The 17,964-nt window shown below is 34.2% G+C and overlaps 1 protein-coding gene across 2 annotated transcripts in view; it reads left to right on the plus strand.

Moving 5' to 3' along the window:
- SH3GL2 (SH3 domain containing GRB2 like 2, endophilin A1) overlaps nt 1–17,964 on the plus strand; it is a 229,521-nt gene that overhangs the window by 160,059 nt on the left and 51,498 nt on the right. For both annotated transcript variants that reach the window (XM_074196017.1, XM_074196019.1), the window contains exon 2: nt 16,507–16,575. In XM_074196017.1, coding sequence (XP_074052118.1) covers nt 16,507–16,575 — 69 coding nt within the window. The remainder of the gene's footprint in view (nt 1–16,506; nt 16,576–17,964) is intronic.

Raw genomic sequence — 17,964 nt, forward strand, 5'->3', positions numbered from 1 at the left:
GATGTCATTAAATTGAAGTTTCAAAAAATGTGACAATTAGAGGAGAACCTATTCACATTTGTTCAATGGTATTGATGTTCCATTCTCCTCATTCCATAGGTTGGTTGCCACTACTATTTATCATTCTAAAGTAAGATAGGAAAGTGAAGGTCAGAGGATTAAGGAGATGACTATTATGGCAGAAAAGAAAGAGAATTGAATATGCAGTCAAAGGATCTGGGTTCAGAATGATTTTAACAAAGTCATTTTACTTATCTACATCTCATTTTCTTTATCTCTAAGATGAGGAAGTTGTAGGAGGTCTTCAGTGCATTTTATGTCCCGCATTTGGATAGGTACTATTTGGAGGTTATAATAAAGGTATACTGCTTCCTTCTACTATTTTGTGCCTGTTTGTTGTTAGTGCAAAGAAAATAAGTTGAGAAAAAGCTCATTTTTTAAGTATGAACAAAGGGAAAAAAACTCACTTCTGCTATATCTTGTTGCAATACACATTTAATTTATTCAAGTTATTATTTGGAAGTAATGAAGAGCTTTTAAAAAATTAAAGCATGATATTTCAGTCAAAATACTGATCTCAGACACCCTGAAATCCATTAATAGTATAGTTACATTTTGGCAACAATCTCAATGTTATGACATTTATTAAGCTTTGGTTTGGATTTTCCATTCAGTGAACCTGGGCCAAGTATTTGCTAGTCTCAAGCCCACTGATTCATAGACTTTTAAATCATGCTCTTTCCTTTGACTTAATAAGAGATACAACCAAAACTTTGTGTCTTTTTTCTGTCCTTTTGTGCTCTTTCTTATTCTGGGCTCTTCCTAGGAACAAAGGAGAACTATTAAATAATAGATAATAGCAATTGAATGAGCATTTCTAATGTTCTAAAAATCTTTAAGCCAGGATTTTTTTTAACCTGATACAAATACTCTCTCATGAGACTTACAGTTCTGAGGCAATTAGGTGATGCTTTAGTCAGGAGGACCTGAATCCAAATCCAATTTCTGACATTGAACTAGCTGTGTGGCCTTGGACAAATCACTTAACTTCTATTTACCTCATCTGTAAAATGAGGATAATAATAGCACAATAGCATCTGTTTCATAGGGTAATTGTGAGAATCAAATGAAATAATATTTATCTTTAAAGAAACTACACCTAGTAGTACCATATAAATCCTTATTCCTTACCCACACTAAGTACCTTATTCATAGTAAGTACATATAAACACTTACTCCCTCTCTCTTTTACTCCCCTTTGCAATTGGGGAAGAGTAGCAGATAAAAATTTAAAGGTGATAAGAGCTTATATTTACAAAAATAAATTTATATATTTTTAAATGTTATAAGTTTATAGGGAATACTCTTTCCTAGTAGTAAACAACCTCTCCACTAAGAGAAAGGGAAGTTATGTTTCACTATTTTTTTCTGGGTTCATTATTGGTCATTAAGCTGCTCAGAGATTCACTTCCTTCTGCTTAATATAAGGATTAAGTTATATTAGGGGCTAATTTTGTTAATATTCAGTGCATTTGCAATAAAATAAATTTTAAAGTTCATCTCTATTGTCCCAAATCCCTATGACAATGACAGTAAATTCAGATCATAAATCCTGCAAAATTGTTGGTCATATCAAGAATAACACAACCATTTAATACTAGACTGTTGTGAATTTGTAGTGCTAATTCATCTTATATGAATTTGTTCAGTGTTGTTCAATAATGTCATTCTTTGACATGAAATTGGCCTTTGGTGAGTGATCTTAACTGAAAAAAAAACACTGATTGTGATTTTTTTTTCAGTCTTAGAATTTCCTTAACTTATTTTCTTCTTTGTCTAAACACATGACCAGAGAAAAGATGGAAGCAAGTTTCTGGTTCCCTCTTTTACATGAAAATGTTCAAGGGTGTCTCCTCTCACCTTGATGACTGAATCACCGGTCTTCACATCTCAAATCACCATTCATTAACCTCCAGAGTAACTGATCATTGCTAATTGACAAGGTTTTTCTTTTTTCCTTCCTGTTAATGAATTCCATTTGTTCACAAGAGAATTTAGTGTCTGATTCCAAACAGTATGAATAACCTAGTGTGACTTAAGCTTCAGTCCCAAATGTGAATGCCTATTTTTAGTGTTGCTGCAATAGATTATTAAACCAAACTGTGAAAAATGTACAGAAAGTCAAATCCCCACTGTGGGGACAAAGCTGTCTCAAAATCTCTCTATTCTTGATTCTCAGACTGATGTTAGTTAGAATTAGGTTAGGGTACTTAAAATATGGTTTGGGAATAGAATGTGAAAGAGAAGCAGAGGCTGAAAAAAGGTAGATTTGAACATAATTTTTTCTTTTATTTTTTGTCATACATTCATATTTATTTTTTTTCTTGGATGAATTTAGAAAACAGTGTGAATCTGGTAAGTGATGACTGGTTGAAGTTAGAGAAAACTATCTCACTTCCAAAGAACGTAAAGCTTTGCAAGGTGGTTTATCATTAATCCTTCCCACATCACTAGGAGGTAGGTTAAATAATTAGAGCAGCATATTTTACTGAAATTTCTCCCATTAGGGAAATGGGACTTCAGGAAAGGTTTTGCTTTTAGCCCTAGAGAACCAAGTCAGAAATAATTAAATGTCATGAGAAGCATTATATACAGTCTAATTTGTCTATCTAATAAAAAGGAAAAGCTAAGAAAAAGAAAAGGAACCTAAGTTGTCTACAATAAATAATGTTTTTTCACCTTCCCCAACAATGATACAAGTAGTGATGAGGATAGCTATCATTTTTATAGCATTGTAAGGTTTACAAAGTTATTTCTTCTATAGATTTGCATTCAGGAAATATTGTCATTTGATCCTTTCCAGATCCATGTGAGGTAACACTGTAGATGTTTGATAATAATAATTAATAATAATAATAATAATGATAATAACCTTAGCTGCATTGCTCCAAATCTGATTGATGGAGAGAGAATAAATCTAGATGGCATCAGAAATCCTCATGAATGAAAATAGCCTGCATTTCCCTAAAAATTTAAGTTTGCAAAAGAAACTTTATCACATTGGATCCATACAACAATCTTATGAGGGAGGTGCTATGATTATTCCTATTTTATAGATGAGGAAACTGTGGCAGAAGTGGTTAGGAGATTTATCCAAGATTACATGGGTAATAAGTATCTGGGACCGGATTTAAATTCAGATCTTCCTCTTCCCAAGTCTAACACTTCATCTAGTATACCATCTAGTTGCCTAAGTTTCTTAAACATATACAAATTTAAAAGATTTTTTAGGAATCATTTAGGGCTCTCCACCTAATTTTACAGATAAACATAGTCTAGAAAAGTTAATTGGTTTATCCAAAGTCACATATTTATTTACCTTCAAGGTCTTTAGGGAAAAGCAAATTTCATCCCATCTAGTACAAGAGGAAGGATGCTATCAGTTTTGTTATTTAAGTGAAAATATTTTAATTTTCTTGGATATTTGAGAACAAGATTAAATTTAATAAGCATTTACCATGTGTCTTCTTAAATCCCAGGCAGAAATATAAAATAAAACAACTCTTCCTTCATGAAATTTTCAGTAGAATAGGGAAGAGAAGAAAAAGAAATTTATACAAAAATCATATTTAAAGACAAAATGTAATAAGTTGAAAGAGAGTGGTGCTAGGTGCACAGTGGATAGAGCACCAGCCCTGGAGTCAAGAATACCTGAGTTCAAATCCAGCTTCAGACACTTAATAATTGCCTAGCTGTGTGGCCTTGGGCAAGCCACTTAACCCCATTGCCTTGCAAAAAAACCAAAAAAAATAGTTTAAAGAGAGGCATAGGCAACATTTAGTGAAAATATGAAAAGAAAAGAGGTACCTACAGTAAATTAGGAGACAAAGATTAGTATGGACAGGGAAGAGAATGAGCATTTATATATGCACTGTGCTAAGCATGTATTATAGATATGATCTCAATTGATCCCTTTATAGAAAAGATGACATTAAGATTGAACAGTGAGGCAGGAGGAAATGTAGGTGGCAATGCAAGGATGGTTAATTTTTTTCTTTTTTTGCATAGTGGGGTAGCTTGAATAAAGGCCAAGATGAGAGAATGCAGAGTTAAGAATGGAGAATGGAGAGTAGTCTGGATTGGTTGGAATTTAGATTATATAAAGTAGAATTATATAAATCAAGGCTAGAAAAAGACTTTGCAAGAACCCCTGGAATTAAAATAGATTTGTGGAAATAGTTTTCTATGTTTTATAAGAAGCTCATATATTCTTGATTACTGAAAATTAGATATAGTTCAAAATCTTATCATAATTTTAATTAATACATTCATCTACAAATATTTTAAGTACTTACTCTGATACAAATCAAAAATATAAAGAAAGGTAAAAGTAGTCCATTCCTTCAAGATGCATACATTCCAATGGGGATGACAGCTAATAAATAAAAAAATGATATGCAAGACATATACTAAGTAGATGAGAGGTTGCCCTAAGAAGAGAAAACTTTTTTCCTCTTTTTATGAAAGATTTTATTTGAGTTTTATAATTTTTCCCCCATCTTACTTCTCTCCCCCCCCACAGAAAGCAATCTGTCAGTCTTTACTTTGTTTTCATGTTGTACATTGATCCAAATTGAATGTGATGAGAGAGAAATCACATCCTTAAGGAAGAAACAAAAAGTATAAGAGATAACAAGATCAGACAATAAAATATCTGTTTTGTTCCCCTAAATTAAAAGGAATAGTCCTTGAACTTTGTTCAAACTCCACAGCTCTTTATCTAGATACAGATGGTATTCTTCATTGCAGACAACCCAAAATTGTCCCTGTTTGTTGTACTCATGGAACAAACAAGTCCATCAAGGTTGAACATCACTCCCATGTTGCTGTTAGGGTATACAGTGTTTTTCTGGTTCTGCTCATCTCACTCAGCATCAGTTCATGCAGACCCCTCCAGGCTTCCCTGAATTCCTCTCCCTCCTGGTTTCTAATAGAATAATAGTATTCCATGACATACATATACCACAGTTTTCTAAGCCATTCCCCAATTGAAGGACATTTACTTGATTTCCAGTTCTCTGCCACCACAAACAGGGTTGCTATGAATATTTTTGTATAAGTGATGTTCTAAGAAGAGAAAACTCTTAACTGTTAAGGGAATGGGAAAGGTTTCCGACAGAAGGTGTGGAATGATTTGTAATGGAAGTTAGGGATGTTAAGAGATAGAAATAAAGACATAGAGTATTCAAGGCATGAGAAACAGCCAGTGGGATATGAAAGATAAAGAACCTAAAATGACAGCTGAATAAACTTGACATCAAATGAATATAATATTCCTTTTGTGTATGTGTTACCACTGGTTAACCAAATTACATTGAATCAGACAGAAAGGATTCCTGTAAATAGTTTTCTGTTGCAGTCTCTGTATTTGAAATGTCATCAAAATACTGCACTGTTTTTTTATCCTTTGAAGTTGTACCTATGATTATTGGTTAATGAGATTTCATGGCAAGTTATGTCGAACAAAGAGGTAAACATGCATTTTTATAAGGTAGCTAATAGGTTTTGCAAATATTATATGAAACATAATGGTTATATGAGTGGATAAAAGGGGACATCTACCCACGAGATTTTATGGGGGAAGAAGTAGCCTATAGGAATGGTTTCTGGGATTTTTGTCACTCAAGAGTACTTGTGTAAGCAGTGATGTTAGTTATTTTTTTTTATTGTATCTTTACAACAGACTAAGGGAGGCTATGAAATCTTTTCTTTGCTAAATTAGAACTTTCACTATAATAAAAATGTGTAGTTAAATCCAACCTCCATAATGCTGTTTATTTCACCATCTATAAAATGTGTAGAGTTGATCCTAAATAGCCTCTAGAGTCCTTCCCAGCTCAATTTTTTCCCCTAAATGTTAATTGTCCATGTAGGGACTAACCTATAGGGTTGTTGTTAATGTCAAATTGAGAATTTATTGGCAATATTATTTCATAATATGTAACTTGGAAACTTTTATCAACATCTATAAAAGTATTAAGTTAACAATTATTTCTTGGTTTTCATTCTTACAAACTTGTAAGATAGAAAACATGGATGTTATCTTCATTTTATAGAAGAGGAAAAATGAAGTTCAGAGAGTTGAACAGATTTACCCATGATCACACATTTTGTAAATAAGAGATCTGAAACATGAACAATGTCTTCTATTCCACTGTTCTACACTGTCAATCAATCAGTTATCATTTATTAGACAGTCTGTGTTAACAAAGAAACCCTGGTATTGCAAAGAAAGGTTACAAACTTTCTCTACCCTAAGTAGCTCATATTCTTTTTTTTTGAAAAGGTAATAGGATTAAGACACTTGCCCAAGATCATCACCCAGCTAGGTAATTATTAAATGTCTGAGGCTGGATTTGAACTCAGGTCTTTCTGACTGTAGGGCTAGTGCTCTAACCACTGTGCAACTTAACTGCTCCAGTAGCTCTTTTTCTAATGGAGATGGCGTGTAAATAACTAGATACATAAAATATATATAAACAATAAATTCAAAGTAATCCCAGAGTCTTAGCACTGTAAGGGAAACAAATTTGGAGAGGTGTCCTGCAAGAGCAAGAATTTAAACTGAGCTTTGAAAGAAGTCATAAAAACTAACAGGTAGAAGTGAAAAGAGAAAGAGAGTATGCATGCCAGCCATGAGTTAAAATGAATGGGAGAGACATGGAAATGAGAGATGCATTATCATATGAGGAAAGTTATCAAGATCACTGTAACTTCATCAGTAGATGTTTGAAGGTGAGGAAAACATAAGAAGATTGGAAAGGTAGAAAGACAATAAATTGAGAAGAGCTATAAATGCCAAACAGAGGAATTTTTATTTGATTTTTCTAAAAAAATTAGATTTATCTAATTAGAAACCACAGGAATCTCATTAGAACAGGGAAGTGATATGGTCGAACCAGTGCTTTAGGAAAATCATTTTGACACCTGGGTAAAAAATGAGTTGGTCTAGGGAGGGAGTTGAGGCAGGGTCAACAATTTGAAGACTATTGTACTAGACCAGGCCCAAGTTGATGGAGAACTGCATTAGGGCAGTAGTTGTTTGAGTAGAGAGAAAGATGTTGTGATGGAAGAAATGATCTGGTTTTATAACAGATTGTTTTTCTGAGATCAATGAGAATAATGGATCAAGGATGACAACAAGGTTGTGAGTCTGAGGGATTAGAAAGTTGGTAGTGCTCTAGATGTATTGAGTTTGAGAGGTATATAGGACATTTAATTTGAGATAATCAAGTGTTAGTTGATACTATAACATTAGAAGACTCTGATACATTAGGGCTGAACAAATGGGTCTAGAAGTAGAGGGAGAAGGATAAAATTATTCCCAGGAAAGAGCCTTGGAAGTTAGGCAAAATAACCTGGATAAAGATCCAGTGAAGGAGACTGAGGAGTATTTAGACATGAAGGAGGAAAATCAGGAGTGGGTAGTGTTATGAAAGCCTAAAGAAGACACAGTATATAGTCAAAGAAGGTGATTGATAACACCAGAGATTGCAGAGTTCAAGAAAAAGGAGGTTTAAGAAAAGGCCAGTAGATTTGGTGAGTAAGAGATCATCATAACTTTGGAGAGAGTACATTTACTGGAATGATTATGAGGAAAGCAAGATTACAGAGGGCTAATAATTGAATAAGAGGAGAATGAAAGCTGAAATTGTGATTTGATGTGATTTGATCAAGAGAGAGTTTTTAAAAAGATATAAATATATGTAGGCAGCAAGGAATAGTCAAATTACAGAGAATGAAGATTAGCAGAATAGTAGGAATAATAATAGGAAGAATTTGCTGGACAAGATGGGATGGATGGAAAATATGTGTTTTGGTCTTTTCAAGGATAAGGGCTATCTTCTGCTATGAGAAAAAATATAAAGAGGAGTAAGTGAGATGAGAAGAGAAAGAGGAGAGGAGAAAGAAGAGTTCTTGGCTAATGCCTTTTTTGGGGATGAGGTCCATAAATGAGTATGGGGAGAGGTAACTTGAGAGGCTTGAGGAAGGATGGAATCTCCACTGTGGTGAGTGGGAGATTAGGGAGCTATAAAAGTATTGCCTTGCTGCAGAGTGCCCTGTTGAAATTTTGAAATTTAAATTCATATGAATTCAGTCATTACAGTTTGATTTTCTCCAGCTTCATTTAATAGCATGTGATTAGGAGCAAAGATGATTGATGGTAGAAGTAGTCCAAGATTAGGAACTGGGAAGACTTGATTTGTTGTCAAGAAGTTAAGGTATTCAAGTGTGGAGGATAGTGAGAGCCAAACTGGCTTACCCAGGAGTCAAGATAGGGGAGGGAGAACAGGGTAGCACTTCAGAGGTGATGAGTTGGGGAAGAACTGAGGAGTGAAGATACTGGAGGTTATGGTAAGGATAAAAACCATGGTTGGGGCTCTAAAGCGGAGAAGATGATGAAATGACATGTTTTAATTGGATAAAGAAACTTCAGAGTTTGTTGATAATTTTCAAAAGGTTTCATAGAATAAAGCACCTCATTGTTGTTAGTTGTTCTTCAATGGTGTCTGAGCTTTGTAACCCCTCTTGGGGATTTTTTGGTAAGGATTCTATAGTGATTTGCCATTTCCTCCTCCATTTCATTTTATACATGAGGAAACTGGGATGAACAGGGTTAAGTGACAAGTATCTTAGGTCAGATTTGAACTCAGGAGAATGAGTATTCTTGACTCTAGGTCTGGTGCTCTATCTACTGTGCCATCTGGCTACCCACTCATAATGCATGATTCTTTTCTTATTCTGCTATCTCTACCAGCTTTGGAGAAGAAAATGCATGCCCAATAAAGCTCTAATGGTTTTGAAGGTAATATTTAAGCTGACTACAAAGTGTTTAAGTTTCATTTACCTAAGAGGTTTTCTTTGACCTTGGATCAAGTGAAGGATCATGTTATATCACAGTTTTTTGATGGGGGAATTTCCAAATTTTTACATGAAATTAAATTGAGACTTGGAGAGAAAAACAGAAACTTTTTGAAGTCAGGGTGAAATCCTTCTAAGTATTGAAAAGAACAATGACCCAATGTCACCATCATTGCCTCCAGCACTGCTTTAAATCATTCTTCCTTTTCTCTGCCTTTTGGTGCTCTTTGAATCATTCAGTTACACAGCCCATTCATTTAACTACATAGCAGTCCTGCAACCAGTAGTGATTTATTGGGTGACATTAGCTGTGCTGTTATTTAGCTGTGGTTTTGTATTCCGTAGAGGGGATGTATAAGAGACAACCCATTCCCTCCTGGAGGTTACAACTGTTCTTTTTCCTTCATAATTCTATTCTTCCTTCACATTGTCACCTGCATGATATATATATATATATATATATATATATATATATATATATATATATATATATATATATATTAAATATGTGTGTGTATGTAAATCTGATCCATGTAGGCTTATTTTTGAACCTGTTAGGCCACAAAATCAAATAGACTTCAGATTCCTTTGCCTAGAAGGAAAGAACTTTACTACCTGGGACCTATCCAAGTTTTCTAGTTTTATTTCAAAATACTTTTGAGTCCTGTGTTATGGCCAGATTGATCTCTATCATCCTTATTTCCTCTGTGTGTTTATGTGTATTTATTAAATTTGTTGAATATGCATAGATATATAGATCTCTCTGTTTATATATACTTCTTACATCTATAGAAACATACAAGCACAAATATACTATATATGAATATATGTATATATAGATACATAAATATATGTACATACACACACACACACACACACACACACACACACACACACACCCCATAGGACAACTAGGTGGTGGAGTATCTAAGACTGGATAGAGCACCCGTCTTAGAGTCAGGAGGACCTAAATTAAAATTTGATCTTAGACATTTGACATTTACTAACTGTGAGACTTTGGGCAAATCACTTAACTCTGACTAACTTGAATTCAGTGCCTTCTCCAGTCATCCTGATCCATATCTGGCTGGGTCACTGCACTCAGATGGCTCTGGAGGAGAAAGTAACACTGGTGGCTTAGCAAGCCCCCCCCACCCCACCCCAATCCAATTGTTATGACATCATCTCCCTGATGTCATGGTCTTCCCTAAGAATGAAGGAAAAATATCATCTTCATCATCCTCATCCTCCTCCTCCTCCTCATCATCATCTACAACATATATACCTATATATATCATATACTCTGTGTGAAGAGAACAATGACTCACAAACACACTTTATGTTTGCCTGTTTTTAGAATTGTATTTCACCTTTCTGTTTCTGTATTGAAAGTATTTCTTCTTTCTTCTCTACCTTCATTTGTTCATTTTATGCCTTATTCAAATGCTACCCCTTCATGAAGCTTTCCCTAATCAATCTTTTCAATAATGACTGCTCCCTCACACTGTAAATGAAATGTTATAGATCTTTGTTGCATTTATTATATAATATTATGTAAAGGAGCTATCTGATAACACACACTTGAGATGGAATATGATATTGTGATTAGAGAACTGGCTTTGAGGTCAGGAAAATGCATTTAAATTCTTTTTACATAGTCTATGTAATTCTGGGAAAGTTGCTTAACTTCTAAGGCCCCCCCCCCCAACATAGTAGGATAGGTATAGATCTGTATTGGTAAAAGAAGTTTACTAAATGTCATTGTCCATGCCCATGAAATCATTGTGTAGCTTATTTTCCCTTTCCAGACCATAAGATACTTGAGTAATCATACCTTATCTAACCATTATCTCCTTCCCAAAGACTAGCACAATACTCTGTGCTCAATAAATGCCTAATATACGTCTGTTTGAATGAATATGTACCTATACACAATTCATCTTTACACACACACACACACACACACACACACACACACACACAAACAAACAAACATACGAGTACAAATGAATGATACAAGCACTGAAGAATAGAATCTGAGAGATGGCTAGGACTTGAGACATCTTCTAATCTGATCTTTCCAAAAGATAAATACCTTCTTTAATAAGTGAAGGAAATGAAATGAATAAACCAAGAACTTTAAGCTAGCAGTAGACAGAAAAGGTTTCATGGGAGATGAGATTTAAACTGGATTTTGAAGATATAGTAATAGTAAGATTTGGAAAAGGCACAGAGAAGATCAAAGCTTTACCAGGGGCATGGAGGTAGGAATGATCTTGGAGTATGAGGAATGTGAAGAGCTCTAGATAAAATAAAATAGTTTCTGTTGAAGCATTGTGGGAGATAGTACTGGATTAAAAATCTGGAAGCTGAAGGGGTGAGTTTTGGGGAAAATTGATGATGATGAATTTAATCATGATATATTAGAGGTGAGAGCAACACATCCAGGGAGCTAACTGGCAGTTTGGAATATATACATACATACATACATATATACATATATATATATATATATGTATATATATATATATATATATATATTAGAATAATAAAGACTAAAGAAAGAGATTTTAAAGTGAGAGTACAAATACTAGTTGATGAGTTATTTGGAAACTGCTTTGGATCTGGAGTCAGGAAGATATGATTTCAAATCCAGCCACTTACAAGCTGTATGACCCTGGGCTCTGTTTTCCTTAGTTTCTTTATCCATAAAATGAAGATAGAAATAGTACCTACCTTCCAGTGTTATGATGAGGATCAGATGTGATAATAATATTAAAACATTTAGCACAGTGACTAGCACAAAAGGAAGCCCTATATAAATGTCAGTTCTCATCATTATTATTATCTAACAATATAAGAGTTTAGAAAAGTTGTTTTAGGCCTTTTCTTGCTTTCTGTTTTTTTTTTTTTGACATGCTTTTTATTTAGTATTTGTTTCCTTTTTTCCCTGGGTGGATAACACAGTAATTTCAGTAATTTTTCGGTAATTTTTTGATTTCAATAATAATAGATGTTCAAATAGTATTTGAAAGGATTTTTTAGTTGTTTGCTTACATTATTTTATTTAAACCTTTGTAAAATTCCATAAAGTAAGTATTGCAGATATTATTGGCCCACATTTTACAGATGAGGAAATTGAGACTCTGAGAGATTAAATGATTTGCCTTCAGTTATAACAACTATTTTTTTTATATTAGGTGAAATTTCAACTTGACTATAAGCCTCAAACCATTGCTTCACCCTATGTCTTAGAGAATAATTCTGTTTACTGAAAATTATGAATAATACTCTTTCCTAATTGTTGCTGATGCTATTGGCATTTATTTCTTGGCCTTTAAAAAATTGCTCTTCTTATCAATAACCTTGAAGTAGTGTATTATGCCTTAGGATCTCTTTGTTTTTCCCCTTTCTCAGTCACCTATATTTAATATTAAATATAAACAAATAGGTACAGCTAGGAGGCTCAATGGGTAGAGTGCTTTGTGTAGAGTCAGGAAGATTCAAATTCCTTAGTTCAAATCTAGTCTTAGGCATTTAATAGCTATGTGACCCTGAGTAAGTCACTTAATCCTCTTTGCCTCAATTTTTTCATCTTTAAAATGAGGTGAAGAAGGAAATGGGAAACTATTTCAGTATCTTTGCCAAGAAAATCCCAAATGGCATCATGAAGTGTTGGCCATGACTGAAAAACAACTAAACAAAATAAATAAAAACAGTATTAAATGTTATCAGTTAAAGTAAATAATTTTGAACCTAATCATGAACAACATAGAACAATAGAGCCACACAGAGACAACAGTTAAAAAGCTAAATTGCTCTTACAAGAGGGAGAACAGATACCAACACAGAACAACAGTCTCAGTGTGAGGTCTCCATTGCCCTCAGGCAAGGGCAGCACCCAGTGGGGTAGCATCTGGATATGGAACTATGTAATGACTTTTATATTTTAGACAAGGGTCCAGAGCCTTCTCAGTGCTCAAATTTATATAGTGTAAGAAAAAGAACCAGCTGGCACCAATAGGAAACTGCTCTCTCATCCATAGTAAAGTCCAGTGAAATGAGGGTATTTTCAAAATTGCCTAATGTGGAAAAATGAGGCAAAGGGATGGTAGAAACTAATCCCCATTAGGCAAGGTGATAGAATGGAGAAGAATAATTCTAGCCTCTGGATTTATTAACCTTAACATAATATACATCCTATAGGACTGGGGTCATACCACTCAAATGCGTTTCACTTCATGGACTTTAGTAAAAGGTAATCCAGTACTCTGATATAATTTTTAACCTTAATACCCAAATTCAACATATAAAACAATGAATGGCAAAAAGTTTAAATGATATGACAATGTTGCCCTTGATGTAATAATATGCACGTGTATTTAAATGGGGGGAATGTGTTTACCATCAATTCATACCTAATGATAAACAAGAGAATCTCTTCAATTGATAGTTGGAAGCTTGGACTCTGAAAAACTTGTTTCCTCACCTCACCTCTAATGATCTTAAGTCTGAGAAATATTAAGGATATTTGCTTCATATATACATATTGTATTTATATATAATATGTATATATATATAGCTATCTATAGATATATCTATATAGATATAAAAATTTTATGTAAACATTTTAGTAGCATATGTGGAGGAAAAGTTAAGAAGGGTGAATGTATATTATTGTTGAAAGTTGAAGTAGCAGAACTTTTCCTCACCTAATTAAATAATACTTGTATTACTAACTCAAAGATTGAAGAATAATCTTTGTGAATTTAAACCTCATATAGAAATTGAGTGCTATCATTTTTCCAGACTTGAGTCTTCACAATGGAAGCAACTGTGTCATATATAAACACTCAATCCCCCCGCCCCCAACAATGATGAATTCTTAATGTAGTAGGCACATTTTTTTTTAATTTTTTGAATGGTTTGGTGTAACACCATTTAAAGTTAGGAAAACATATAACCTCAAAAAATGTTAATGTCATTTTGATTCATACATTGATTCCTTCTCTCCCCACCCCACTCCAAAATAAATCGGTTAAGTCTTTTTGAATTAGAATCAGTCTGAAATTGTGGTTATTGCTGCAGGAGGAGAATGAGTATTGGATTCTCTGGAAAGTTACATGACAATTGTTTTACATCTTACGTAGTTTCTAAGTCAGGTGCCACATCAATCAAGTAAAGTACCTACTTTGTACGAGATATATAGTAGGTGCTCCTTGGAATTCTTATTTGCTCAAAAATGCTGAAAGAAGATGTAGTCATTGTGTATGCTATTTTTGTTGCTTTTCAGCTGTTACTAACCACAATAACGGCACATCTCTCCAATGCCACATGTTTATTCCACACGACTCTATGAAGCATTAAGTTCGCAAACTTGCAGAATAGTCTGCTCATGCATGCCAAGGGAAGAAGGATCAAAAGCCCTGATCTGTTAACTAAGAAACAAGAACACCATGCTTTGCTATGTGGACTCTGCCAGATTTTGATCAATGTTCCAATCAGTTTTCTATTTTGGTCAAAAAAGTAACTTTTGCTATTCATAATAGACTCATTCTTTGGATACAGTGTTTAGAGAGTGGCTCTTGGAGTGTAGAAGACTCATCTTACTGAGTTCAAATCTGATGTTGTTCAATATGGACAAATCATTTATCCCTGTTTACCTCAATTTCCTCATCTATCAATTGAGATGGAGAAGAAAAGGACAAATCACTCCAGTATCTTTGACAAGAAAACCCAAAATGGGATCAGGAAGAGATGGACACAACTGAAAATGACTGGATGACAATGAAAAAAGTTCTTTTATGTTACTTTGTGAATGAGAGAAAAAAAAAACCTATAAGTATGTATTATACACCTCAGTTCTTTTAGTCTCCTTAAAACCTTCAGAAGGCAGATCTCTTACCATACTCCTAAGTATGAGTTCCCTTTGTTTCCTTTGGTACCTTAATAGATAGTGAGAATCCCACAAGTAGAGGACTTTAAGAAACAACTGGGTAGTTTTCTCTCTGAATGTATAAAAATTCCTACAACACTATACTGAGGGGTACCCTACTGAAGATTCTTCCTCAATCCTCTTGAAAAGAGAGATAACAGACCTTTTTCTACCCTAAGAGAAGCAATTTGTTATTTTGAAAGCTGTCTCTAACTATCCTTGCAGGCAAGAAAAAAAATAAAATATCTTATTTTCTTTATTGTTAGCCTTGCAGGGATAGGGAGAAGCAAAATAGCTTCTTTCTTTATGGTTGGCTTGACCATATCACAGCCCTCTCTCACTCTATTCCCCATCATTCAATAAACTGGTTCTTGTTACTGTTCTTTGGTTTTTAATTGTGTTTGACTCTTTGTGACCTTATTTGGGATTTTCTTGGCAGACGTCCTGGAGTGGTTTGCTATTTCTTTTTTCAGTTCAATTTATATATGATGAAACTGAGGCATGCATCAAATGACTTGCCCGCAGTCACAAAGATAGTAAGTGCTGAGACCAGATTTGAGCTTAAGAAGATGAGTCTTTCTGACTCCAGACCTACGGCTCCATTTACTGCATGCAAAGAACTCTATCTAGTCCACTATGGGTGCCAAATATCTTCCTGACTCCAGACCTGGTTCTTTGTGTACCGCCTAGCTATCCTAATAAACTCAGAGGCTCTCTATTTCCTTCAAATTCAACTATAAAATCATCCATTTGTCTTTCAAAGTCCTTTATAACCTGTCTTGGTTTCTCTGACTCTATCTCTGTCTTTTTATATCATTGTTTGAACATTCTCTCTTTATTTCCTTATAAACTTACTTAAAAGCAAGGACTTTTTGCATATTTTTGCCTTTTCTTTATTTCCAGAACTTAACAAAGTACCTAAAACATAGCAGATACTTAGTGAATGATAGGTGAATAATTTCTTTTTATTCTGAAGCAAATTATTCATGTGTTTGCTGCTTATCAGAAAGGTGTGATGATGTAAAATAATGTGCCAGAGGTGAAATCAAAGATACGGTTCCTCATGAGTTTCATTTTATATGTTTTGTCTCAAGTTCTCTAAGAGTCCTTTATTAATGAGAATACCCTTCCCCTCAAGACTGTTTCTCCCTTGTCTTCCCCTCTACATATTTTAGCTTACCTGCTTGTGCTGTCTTCCTCCTTAGAAAATAAGCTCTTTGAAGACAGGGACTGCCTTGCTTGACTGCATTGGTATCCTTAGCACTTAGCATGGTGCCTGGTCTGTAAGAAGGATGAATAAATGCTTTCTCTCTCTGTCTCTTCCTTTCTTCTCTCTTCTCTCTTCTCTCTTCTCTCTTCTCTCTTCTCTCTCTCTCTCTCTCTCTCTCTAATGGATAACACATGGGAAGAATTTTACCTGGTGGAATGAAAAAGCTATGATAAATCATTCTGATATCCTTGTAGGGTTATATAGAAAAAAGAAGCATTATCCATAGGTAACATTTAAAAATTACTCATCCACAAGGAAATTATGACCATGCTGTTCTCCACAACTGCTCTGAGGCAATAAGTTATTTGTTCTAGATGTTCTAGCACGTCTTTGGAGATACTTCATTTACAACTACTCTTTTCTGTTTTGCCTTTTGCAGAGAGTGAGTGAGAAGGTTGGAGGAGCAGAAGGAACCAAGTTAGATGATGACTTCAAAGAAATGGAAAGGGTAAGTGTTTGTTCTGTTGAAAATTTTTTGCCCTTCCTTGAGCTGTGTTGGAGAGAAAAGAATGGAATAATGGATCTTACTCTTTTCATAAGTGTGAGGAGCCACAGGTATCCTTAAGTACATTTATTATAGAATAATCTGTAAATATGTTGGCATTGTCACAAATTGTTTTTCTTTGAACTGATAATCTACTGATATTTTCACTTTGACCTTGAATGAAATGTCACATTAAGCATCAATAAGATAAACATAAAAGGGGAATTTCCAGTTATTTTTGGACTTGGGCTTTTTCAGTTTTCCTTCTCATGAATGGAATTATGAAGGAAGGGACACCAATCTCTTGTGGGTTTATAACAGCATATATCAGTGAAAGAACTGTAAAATCAGGAAGTTTGCACATTGAAGGTATTCTAAAGGATGAGAGAGAAAACAAGGCTATCTCCAAGAGATATTGGATTTGAAAAGTCCTTTTTGAAGTTTTTTCTTAGAGATTTTTGTAAAATCATCTGTTTGAAAGACCACCCAGTAATAATGAGTATCATGCTGATGACAAATTGATTAAAACTTAAACATTTGAAATAAAATATGACATGCCAAATGATCTTAATATCCAAGAATCTTAGAAACTATAAGTTCCTAACATGAAATATCAAGGAAGACAATGAAATGTTTATCATCATTGCTTCCCTCTCTGCTATTGTAGTCATCCTAAGGATGTTTTCAGTGACTCTACAGAAGGTGAACTTATAACCTCATTCTTTTATTCAGTTACAAAAAAGTAGCTATATTTTCCACTTCTGCAGTGATCCAGAATGTAAAATATAAAAGATAAATAACAGGAAAGAGACTTCTCCCTGGACCATTTCTATCTAGCTCTCTTTGAAAAGGTGAGATGATGATGATAGCATTTACAAAGTATTTTAAGGTTTGTAAATTACTTTATGTTCATTATCTCATCTGATTCTCACAACAACCCTATAAGGTAAGTGGCACAGCTATTACTCTCCCTATTTCATGGATGAGGAATGTGAGACAGTGGTGAAATAACTCGTCCAGAGTCACATGTTTGAGATTAGAGCAAAGATCTACCCAACTCTATCTTCAAGCGTTCTCTCCAGAATACCAGGCTGCCTCTCTGTGAGTCTCGCCACTCACAGTCTCTAATTTTGTCTTAGTCATATCTTTAGTAAAGAATTTGGAAAGTAATGGGGTCTGCTATCTTAAAATCTTGATGATGATGTAAATGCAAAACTGCAAAATATGACAGTGGTATTCTTGATAAAGGTTATGTTTAAAACCCTGTGACCTTATTTTGGTTAATAACATTTCTAAAGAAACAAGTCATAAATTACACTGATAACCAATTGTGAATATTGCAATATTAACCAG

Source organism: Macrotis lagotis, chromosome 8 (genome assembly GCF_037893015.1).
Source record: "Macrotis lagotis isolate mMagLag1 chromosome 8, bilby.v1.9.chrom.fasta, whole genome shotgun sequence".
Classification (NCBI taxonomy): Eukaryota; Metazoa; Chordata; class Mammalia; order Peramelemorphia; family Peramelidae; genus Macrotis; species Macrotis lagotis.